This window comes from Glycine max, chromosome 2 (assembly GCF_000004515.6).
Source record: "Glycine max cultivar Williams 82 chromosome 2, Glycine_max_v4.0, whole genome shotgun sequence".
Taxonomy (NCBI): domain Eukaryota; kingdom Viridiplantae; phylum Streptophyta; class Magnoliopsida; order Fabales; family Fabaceae; genus Glycine; species Glycine max.
The window spans coordinates 8,878,762-8,890,531 of NC_016089.4; the positions used below are offsets into that span (position 1 = coordinate 8,878,762).

The window sequence follows — 11,770 nt, forward strand, 5'->3', positions numbered from 1 at the left end:
TTTTTTTAATAGTTTTTAACATTTTTTGAGACATTACTTGAAGTATGTTGTTTGCCAAGACATTTAGGTTATATTTGTCAAGACATTTCAATTAGTTTTAACTTTTTTTTTACTTGCTGAAAAATTCATTTAGTTGTTCAGCAAATAAGATTTTTTTAATGATTTTTCAATATCTTCTAATATTTTTTAAAATACTACATGAAATAACATTTTTTAAAACACTAACTTTTAGTTTTTAATTTTTTATATTTTTTTCACTTTTATTCTCAATATATTTATCCACTTTTTTGTTAAATTTTTAAAATAAATCATAGTTTATTATTTTGTTGTCATTTTATACTTTTTAGTTACTTCAACAATTAATTTTACCGAATACTTCTAATTTAGACTATTTCATCAAGGCACAACTTTACCGTTGCACCAGGGCTCGCCCTCACTTCTTTTTATCTTTAATATATTTATTAAATTTTCTTATTACTTTTTTTATAATTAATCATGAATTTAATTATTTTTTATGTCATTTTATACTTTTTAACTCTTACAACACCTAATTTTACTTATAATTTGATAAGCTAACTTTTCACCTAATTTTACAAAACCTAACCAAAGAAATACCTTTATCTAAATCTAAACTTGGCCCTCACCATTTTATAAGCACCACTTCCTCCTCAGTCCTCACCCACTCACTCACTCTACATTTTAGCACCATTCGGCTGGCCCAACTTACATTGTACCTTATCCGAATGGTCCCAAACGTTACAATTGCAAATAAAAATAAAAACAAATTATCCCTTTCCCTTACTCCACCGTTACAAATTCTGAAAATTAAAAACAAATATTAAATTAAATTAAAAGTAAGCACGAGATTCTTCTGTTCTACGTATACCACGCACGCTTTTCCACTATTAGCAGCTATCAGCAGAGAATCCAACGAGCGAGTTCGCGATATCGAAACCGACACGTGTCCCCTGCTGCTGCACGTTCCCCATGATTGAAAGCGACGACGTCGTGGGCGCAAACGCGAAGCAGAACGTCCCCACCGAGTCAACCGGTATCAGGTAATTCCTCGCTGGTAACGGTAACTCCCTCCCTTCGGGAAAATGAAACGACACCGTCGGAACCTGCACACTCTCCCTCGATGACAAGTCGTAGCATGTATCAAACAACGACACGCCGTTCGCCTTCGGAATCCCCTTCGCCCCCTTCACAAACGCGTCGCGGAGCGCGTCGTAAACCTCACTCCTAAGCCGCGTCACCGCCGTGCCGGAATCGATAATAATCCCTCCGCCGCCGATGGCGTCAACCTCAAAAATCGATTCCGGAATCGGAAGAGCTTCTCCGCCAACGCTGATTCCTTTCAATCCGAGATAATAAAACGTGTCGAGCTCGGGATTCCGCCTTAACGGCGCAGTAACGACGTTTCGAGGCAACGGAGAGTTGAACTCCAGAGTTGAAACGGCGTCGGAGTCGCGGTTCACGAGGCAGTAAGAAAACGACGTCGCGTTGACCTGTGCTGGAAAAGAGAGCTTTCCGCCGCCGAGGCCGAGCAAACCGGCGGCGCCGACGAACAGTCCTTCGTTGTTGTGGCCGCATCCGATGGCTACGTTCTCCACCGCCGCCGTGCCGAGCGTCACCGTCTCCGTGGCGAACTCTCCGACGGTGTATGATCCGTCGCCATAGGAGACTTCGTAGAGGCACGTGCCGTTGCGGCACTCGGAGAGGTCCAGGGACTTACACTGCGGCGCGTCGCAGCGGATCGGAGAGTACGAATTCGACGAAACTGGGTCGAAAATTGGATCCGATTGTTGGTAGCATTCGGAGCACGGCGCGCATTGGATCCAGCTCACGTCGCTTCCCGTGTCGAGCACCACGTAGGCCTGACTCGGTGGCTTTCCGATTCCGACTCGGAGGAAGTACTCGCCGCTTCCCTGACTCGTTCCCGACACAACAGGACCTTGTAGCGCGTTGGCTTCGAACTCGGCGTTTGACTCGGCCGGGTGGAGATCCGAGTTCGAGACGCGTTTCAGAACGAGATCCAGGCGAGTTTGTAAAGATTTGACTCGGGCTGAGTCGCGAGCGAGTCGAGATAAGGTTAGCGATTTGTAGTCTCTGTGGGAGGGTTTCTGAATTGAGGCTCGGGAACGTAAGTGAATACCAAACGACGACGATAGAAGCAAGGCTTCTTGTTGTCGTTGGTGTTGGTTAAGGTGATGGGGGGTGAAGGCAACGGCATTGTGTGCGTTTTGGAGGGAGGAAACGACGTCGAGGAGTGTCGTTTTGGAGGAGTGTGGTGTGCTTCGGGAGTGTGTTAAGGCAAAGAGGAGGAAAAGTGGGAAGAAGAGATAAGTGAGAGGTGCCATTAGATAGTAGTGAATGTGTGAAGTTATGGTAAATAGGGTTCGGGTTTTGGGGGTTTTATTTTGGGATGAGAAGGGTTCACGTCAAGATTATTGGATTTTAACAAAGAAAGAGGAAGCTTTGGATGATTTGTTGGGAAAGCTTCGTTTTGGCATTGTATGTTGTTTAACAACGAGGAAAGAGTTATGCAAGCTTTGTGTTTTGGGGTTTAATAGAGTAAATGTTAGGTTATTTTATCTATTCCCTCATATTAACACTGACTATGGGTCTTGCTTTTTCTTGTTTGGTCAGTGGGGTTTTTGGTCTTGGGAAAGCCGAAAGCTGGTTGTAATGAGAGCTTATAGCTTTATTGGTGGTTGATTAATTAAGATTTAAGAGACTTAAATGTAGGTGTTATTATTGGGATAAGCGCGGTTAGTGTGGGACGATGCTGGTCAAATGGTATCTTTACTTTGAAACTCATTCGATGTAGTACTATACATTTGGGAAAATTTCCCGTTATTCATTAATTTGATAATCCTATATTATTACAAAAATTATGATAAAATAAAAAATACTATTAATTGTAATATATTTATTTTTTTCTGACATGATATTGTAACGACATACATCAATAATTAATATTGTTCGGGTATTATGAATCATTTGATTAAAAAAAATATAAGTTGTTATAGTTTATGTCTACTGTTTAGATATTATAAATTTTTTTCAGTTTTAATTTATTTTTTTCACAACTATAGCGTCATATTATTTCATTAGTATGAAATGTATGAACCTGCTCCTTTATACTGTCCTTGCTATGACCTATGGGTTGACCTAATCTGATTGATGTTAGAATTTACAACTTAGAAGGCATCGCATGTTGAATAATGATTAGTATAATGGGACCGACGTAGGCACTCCGTGTGTTCAACATTTGTGGGACAAAAAGTGCCAAAGAGTCTGAGGTCATCTATTGCTATCATGACTAATTACTTTAGCTTTGTATTCACTTTTTTTTTTTTATAAAAAAAAATTGGGTAACTTGGAACCCGAAGACTTACTATAGGTATCCTTTAAGACCCAATAAATGGTGAGGATGTTTGTAGGATATGAGTGAATCTTTACTAATAAAGGAATTTATAAATTAATTATTAATAAAATTGTTACATCAACGGTTAGATTTAAATATTTATTTTTATAGGATATGAGTTCGATCTTTATTAACTAAAATAATTTTTCTTGACTTATTCACTATTTTTAAAAGTAAAAGGTGATATGATTTTATGAAATTTCATAATTACTCTATCAATAAGATTTATGGTATGATTTATAGTGTGTTTGAATCCGACTTTAGGATCTATGTTTTCTCACAATAAATTAATGTCCACAATTTTAAAATCATATAGAAGTGAGTATTTATGGCATCAAGTTGATTAAAGTTATGGGTGTAAATGTCCAATGCAATTAATTGATAATGTGTATGGTATGCTTTTTTAAATAACATGTATCATTTATTGGAAATAATAATCTTGACTGAGTTGGAAGAAAATCAACAATAAATACCGAGTTTATAAAAAAAGACTTGAGTTCAACTTTTACATAATATTATATAAAAAAAACAAAGAGTTTTAAGTGTATTTGAACTTAGAATCAATGATAAATCCTATAAACAACTTAAAGAATCAAAGTTTGTAAAGAAATTATTGTCGTATAAAATTGTAAAGTTAGTTGAAATATGTTTCAATCAACCTTACTTCAACACGATCCCAAATAATGATCAAACATTTTTTTTTCAAGAAGGAGACTTTGCTTCTTGAATAATGAATATGGGTTCATAAGCTACTTCAAAAAACACTCAGTGTAGGTGAACAAAGAAGAAGAAGAAGAGTTGCATCAAAATAAAGGTGTTAGAACAAAGCTTGAAGAACATTAAGCCCCTAATTTAGTTTTTGGTTTGATAATTTTACAATGCATAACATATTTTGATAGATGAGGCATTTGTATTGATGTTTTTAGTCTATGCATGTGTGTGCTTTAATTTTTATCTTTTACATGCTTAGTGTTTGATCAATTGCGAAGTAGATGAATATTTTTTGTCTCTAAGTTTCTTAAGAACTCACTTTCACTTGAAATTTGACTAACGACATCGAATTAATCGATTGCCTCATTTGCTAACTAATTGTCCAAGCTAGTTTCAGAAGAAGGAAGGTTCTGCAGCTTAGAATAATTGATTACCTAGATCTAGAAAACAAAGAGAAGCTTTCTATCTAAATCTATAATCGATTGCCACACTTGACAATCGATTATCCAATCAGCACAAAAGAAACTGATATTTTTAGATTGAAACGAATTAATTGATTACCTTTTCTGATAATCGATTAACCAATTTTTTGAATTGTAGAACAAAAGAGATTTTGACGAATTAATCAATTACTTGTGTAAGGCGAACTCTTTTATAAATGTGAAACCTATGATGACAATTGGTACGCTTGCCAAAAATTCCTAACAACAATGTAATTGAACTCATATCTTTCAAACACACGATAAAAACTCTATACATTATTTTGTTTATGCGATTTAGATTATTCAGGAACACAATTGGTCTTTAGGGTGCGATATCTGAACTTTCGAGTCCCCAATACTATTGCATAGGGTTCACTTTCCCTTGTGCGAGTACATATTTTATGCATTAAACATCGTTGTGCAGCGACGACAATGGTGAATGAGTGATTTGTAGTGATGATCACAATGAAGGAGCGGTTAGGGCATGATCAAAGTGGTAGAGGAGGAGGATGGGAAGTTGATGCCGAAGAGGGAGCAGGGAGAGGGAGGCAAGGGGTTTACGGGGAGGGAAGAAAAAAAGGGAGGAAAGAGACAAGAAAAAGGACTAAAAAAAGAGAAAGAAAAAGGGAGAACAGAAAATGAAAAGGAGAAATTTAGATTTTTGGCAACCTCAACTCCTTTCTCTTTAGATCAAGGATGAGGACAAAATAGAAAATTTTACCTAATTACCCCTAATTTTGTACACATGTCAACATTTAAAAATGGGTCAAAATAGTAATATCCCTAGAGGTTTTCTTTCCTGTATGGATAGTAGAAGCAGCCAAAATCTCCACATTTCAACATCAAGATTTATAACTGTGAAGGATAAGGAATGACCAATATGATCATCGTAGATTATAAGTAGTATGAAGATTATTAATTCAAAAGCCTTATTTGATCGGGTTTGAGTCTTGAGTATGCAATTGCGTTAAATATTTGGAGGGACAACTTTGTCACCCATTGTTGTCCTATCCTGCTCAAACATGATTGCCTACAATAAAGAATACATGGTCTAGACAAAAAAAAAAAAAAAAGTATTTGATGTATCAAGGGTTGTTTTTGGTAAAGGAACTTCAATTAGACATTCAAGTCAAGAAGCACCATATCAAGAAGTAATTTAATTTCTTCATATATCAATTTGATTCAACCCAAAAATTGGTTGCAAAATTAGGGTAAATTACCTTCCCTTTTTTGGAACAAAAACAGAGTATCATGGGAAAGAGACAACAAAATAAGGATAATGAGAATAGGATCCTAGAAAAGAGGATGTACTTGACCTTCATCTAAGAATGTAAATGTCGATGGTGCAATGCTTTCACCCAGTATTAAGTTGTTGTTTTTTCTTTTTTATTTAGTGATATATCTTTAATTTGTTAATAATAAATCAATATCTTGATCGTTTAATATGATGAAGGATTTAGATGGTTGCACTTTACTTTTTGACTAAGTTTTAGTTACTTCTTGACCGATATTCGAATTAATCAATGTCCCTTTTTTTTGGTAAATCGAATGGTTAAAAAAAAAGATGGGTGTATTTTACCTTCTAAAATGCAAAATGTGCTTTAGATGGGTCCAATCATAAAATAAGATAAATTTTAATGATTAATTTAATAAAATTATAAATTTGGATGAATTTTGTTACACAAATATTTTTCATAAATTTTAATGATTAATTTAACATACGGAATTTTTCAGTACCTACTTTTTTACGGTTTCCATTAAAGCATTATTGTTCCTAAAAAATGTTATTTAAAGCCATGACCATTGTCAAATAATTAAAAAATTAAAAGTATTTAATATGCAATATTTGACATTTTAAAAATTAGAAGGATTTAAAAAAATTATCACATTTGACACACCATATATCATGTTAAAGAAAGAATCTAATTTAATTGGTTAAACATTAAATAATGTGTGCAGTTATAATAAACTCTAGTATCCAAATTTAATTCTTACATATAAAAAATACCGAACATCATATTCTTGAAAAACTAAGGAAAAATCCTTGCAAGGAAGAAAATGATAGTTTCTTATGAACTAAACCACAACGTTTTGAGGCATTTTGACTTAACTGAGTTACTTTTATAAACTTATTTCCAATATAGGTCTCTTTTTAAACTTTTTGTAAGTTGGGTCTGTTTTTTACGTAGCCATGCAAAGCCATGCAAGTGTACCGCCATCATGATTGACGAAATACGCAAGCCGTTGACACGTGGACTGATACCGCTAGTGGAGCTGGTGATAGATATCACCAGTGGAGCTGGCGAGTTTGGTGTGGCAAGTTCTCACCACTTTCACTGGCGACTTGGCCTTCAGGTGTGCGTGCTTTGACGGGACAGCTGAGGGACGTAGGCTATGCATGGCAGGAAGCAGGCTATGCTGGCAGGAGGCACAGGTGAACAGGAAGGTCTCGCCAACACATCTTGCGAGATGAGCTTATATCCGCCAATGGTATTGGCGATATAGGTGTGTATATATAGCTCTGTTTTCGGTTTAAAAATTTATGAGAAAGCTTTGGTTTAAAATTTGTGAGTATTGAGTGTTGAGCATTCAGGGTTTCAGTTTAAAATTTTTTTGTGAAAGCTGTAGCTTGAAAATTTCTGAGTATTGAGTGTTGAGTGTTTGTATTTTTAAAGTTCGTCTCTAAATCAATCAGTAATATTTTTCTTCTTTGGTATTGTTTTTATTGATTTAAAGTAATTATTTTAAATTTCAACTGACATTAATTTTACTTTGAAAGTTTTAGCTTTTGTTTTTATTTATTTATTTTTTTTGTCATTGTTTTATTTGATTTATTTTAAGTTTGAAATAAAATTTGAGTTTTGAGTATTTTTTTGTATAAATTTGTTTAGTTTGATGTTATTAATGTTAACATTAATTATTTATAATAGTAACTAAAATGTGTAGTTTGAAAGTTTCATATTTTGAAAGTTTCATATTCTGCCTTTAAAATTTGTAGTTTATTTAGCGTACAAGTTTTTTAAGTTTGTGCATGATATAATTAATTTTTTGTTACGATAAATTTATAATCTGAAGTATAAGTGTAATATTTTTTTAATTAGATTTATTTATTTTGAAGTTATTATTTTTAAAAATAATTAATTATAATAGGAACGTTGTTAATGGTTTGATGTGCCTTTAAAATTTGTACTTTAAAAACGTACAAGTTTTTTAAATTTCTGACATGATATTTATTTGAAGTAATTAATTTTTTGTTAGAATAAAGTTTTAATTTGAAGTTTCACTAAAGACGTCTTTTGTTATTAGATTAATTTAATTTCAATATATTATTGTTATGATTAATTATTTATTATATTGTTTTTGTAGGTATATGATGAATTCGGTTATAATAATATTGTATTTCAATGGAAGGGTATATGAAGAGACTGATGGTGTAATATTTGAAGACAGTAAAAAAGTGATTCAGATTAAACGTGAAATTAGTTTCAATGCTTTGAAAAAAAAATTGGAAATAAGGTAAAGTTACAAAATAATGAAATTATTTCTACTATCAGTTGTAGATTTTTAGTTTCTGGAAAATATGTTGCTTTACAAATTTGTGACGACGAAGATGTTGAAACCATGCTCGAAAGTTTTCAACAACAAAATCAAATGTCAGTTTTGGAATTGTACATAGAAAAGGATGTGGTTGGTGGTTCTATGTTTCATTCTGCAAATTCTCTTATATCATGCGGAAATAATTTATCTAATAATGAGGCGCAACCGCCAACAAATGTGAGCAACTAACATGGTGATGAAGATGATGATGATGATTATCTTGTATCTAACTCATACATTGAAGAGTCTTTAGACGAAGATGATAGTGTTGACGGTATATTTGATACTGACAATGAAGTCACCGACATGATTCAACCAGCAGAAGGTATAATTTATTATATAAAAAAATAGGTGAATACATTTATCATTTGATGTCAACTGTATTTAATGTTAAATAAGTATGATTTGAATTTTTTTTAACTATTCGGTGTACAACGAATTGAAAATCCATTTTGGAATGATGCTATGCATTATAACAATATCAACTGGAGTCATCCTGATGAGGAAGACATTTGTGATTTGGAGATGCCATCAAGTTTTAATGTTAGACAAGAATTATATGTTGGCATGGATTTTGATACTAAAGATGCGGTAAAAAATGCACTGAAACAATATGTTATGAAGGTGCATCAAACTTTCAAAGTTGTTGAAAGCAAATTGAACAAGTATATTGTTTGTTGCCAAAATAAAAGTGCAGAGTGTCCTTGCCCGTTCTATATGAGGGCAATTTTATCTAAAAAGACTGATTCATGGAAAGTCACACAATGGGGTGGACCACACACATGTCTTAATATGACCATGACACAAGATCACGAGAAGCTTGATTTAGATTTAATTGTCACTTGTGTAGTAGGTACATATTTTATTTTCACATTATGCTACTTTTGCATTAACTGTAATTTTAATTTTGTTATTCTATTAATAGGCATGATCAGAGAAGATCCATCAATAAAAGTTTCATTAATTCAAGAGAGAATTAATAGTGAATTTGCGTACAAGGTGTCATACAAAAAAGCTTGGTTGGCGAAGCAAAAAGCCATTGCACTTGAATATGGCGATTGAGAAGAGTCATATATGAAACTTTCGTCGTGGCTAACACACATGCAAAATCATTCTCCTAGATCATATTTTCAAATACTACATGACGATTTTATTGTTGGGAACACGGTTAGTCGCGAACACCGTCAGTTTCATAGAGTGTTTTGAACTTTTGGTCAATGTAAGGAGGCTTTCAAGTTTTGTAAGCCAATCATACAAGTTGACGACACACATTTGTACGGAAAATATCGGGGGACCCTCTTAATGGGCACATCACAAGATGGAAACGGTGGTGTCCTTCCTCTAGCATTCGCCGTGGTCGAAGGTGAGACGTTAACAGCGTGGTCATAGTTTTTGGCACACTTGCGTGAACACGTCACAGATAAAAATGGTATTTGTCTCATACCTGATCGTCACGCGAGTATAAAGTCTGCTGTGGCTAATGAAGCACTTGGTTGGCAACCTCCCCACGGTTATCATGTTTACTGCGTGCGACACATAGCAAGCAATTTCAATCGTAAATTCAATAATGCCAAACAAAAACAAATGTTGAAGAAATTGGGTAAGATTTCATTTATGATGGTCACGTTAATTTAAGTTTCATGTATACTTAAAATTATTGTTGCTAACTAATTTCATGCAGGCTACACTCCTTGCAAGCATATTTTTGATCAAAATTTAGAAAAATTCTGTCAATTGAGTCCAGCCATAGCAACATGGATTGATCGCATTTCAAAGGAAAAATGGACCATGACTTATGATGCAGAAGGACGTCGATATGGTCACATGACAACGGACCTCTCAGAATGTATAAATAAGGTATTGAAGGATTGCCGCAACATACCCATAACAACGTTGGTCAAATCAACATATAGTCGGTGTCGAAAGTACTTTGCTGATCGTGGCCGCCAAGCCCAAAGACAGTTAAATGAAGGACAAGTATATCGTTCGCGTGTATAACACACCCATGACAACGGAAGGTATTCTGCGCTTCATTATCCATGTTCACACATTATTACAGCTTGTGGTTACGTGAGCATGAACTACTACCAATATATAGATGTTGTTTACACAAATGAACACATCTTAAAAGCATACTCCGCAAAGTGGTGGCCTCTTGGGAATCAAGCGGCAATTCCTCCTTCTGATGATGCATGAACACTTATCCTTGACCCAAGTACAATTCGTGCGAAAGGTTGGCCAAAATCAACAAGGATAAGAAATAAGATGGATTGGCTCGAACCATCTGACCACCGACAAAAATGTAGTAGATGTGGAGTAGAAGGTCACAATAGGCGCCGATGTCCAATGCAATCTGACCGTGGGAGTAATTCATTTAATTGATTTATGTATGTTAGATGAGTGACTTGTATTGGTTTAAGTTGTCTTCAATGTATTCACTTTGTGGGGTTCAATGAAATCGTTAGTTAGAAACATTAATTATTTTGGTTTTTGTAATTTAGTTATTTTTTTAACATTACTTATTTTGGAATGTAGCACTCTCTTAAACCCTACGTGGTAAACCCATAACCCTAAACCCTTCGTAGTATACCCTTACCCTAAACCCTAACCCTAACACATAAAAAATCCCATAAAACCAAACCCCTAAACCCCAAACCCTAAACCATAAACCCTAGACCATAAACCCTAAACCCTAGACCCTAAACCCTAAACCATAAATCGTACACCCTAAACCCTAAACCCCAAACCCAAACCTCAACCCCAAACCCTAAACCCTAAACCCTACACCCATAAACCCTAAACCACAAACCCCTAACCCTAAACCGTAAATCCTAAACCCCAAACCCTAAATCAACACCAAATTTAAACAAAGACATCAAAATCATTCATTATGGTGTCCGTGATGTCATGAGGATGTGCCACATGGTCGATCCCATCTTCACGCTTGACGATCAGGATTTCTTCTACCGCGATGTCTCTCCGCTTCTACTTGCTCAGCCTCAGCAGAAAACTTGTGACGCAAATCAACACCTAATAAGTCACCCATATTAGGTATTGCTTCGGGTACATTCTATTGCGGAGCTAATGAGGCGTTAGGTGTTGCCATTGGGGCATCATGTTGCTGTGAAGGGGTCATAGTCGGCCATGAAAAATGAGGATGTGTTTCTGCAACACCACCGAACGAATGTTCGCTTGCATACATATTGGTGTGATGACCTTCGAAAGGATACTGATACATCTGTGAAGGATACTGAGAAAATGTTGGTGGCGTGTAATACATTCCATGGCCACGCTCCTCCATTTGTTGGGAAAATTCTTGCCTTTCAACAGCCTATCGTCGTTTGTCAAAACCCCGAGTTTCAACACTTGACTGAAGCATGTGAAACTCTTGTCGTGGAGATTGATGCTCTGATGCTGGACCATGTGCCACAGGCTCAGTGATTCTCTCTTGCTTTTCGGATAAAATCGTTAACTTCTCCACATAAGGCACGAGATCATCAACTGTCCATGTGTTCCTCCTTTGTGGTGACACCATATATTGTAATGTCTT

At 35.3% G+C, this 11,770-nt stretch overlaps 1 protein-coding gene across 1 annotated transcript; it reads right to left on the reverse strand.

Moving 5' to 3' along the window:
- Positions 1-622: 622 nt before the first annotated feature.
- LOC100800576 (protein ASPARTIC PROTEASE IN GUARD CELL 1) lies at positions 623-2,734 on the reverse strand. Its single transcript, XM_003519987.5, has one exon. The coding sequence runs from the start codon at positions 2,358-2,360 to the stop codon at positions 906-908; it is 1,455 nt and encodes a 484-aa protein (XP_003520035.1). The 5' UTR covers positions 2,361-2,734; the 3' UTR covers positions 623-905.
- Between the last annotated feature and the right edge of the window lie 9,036 nt (positions 2,735-11,770).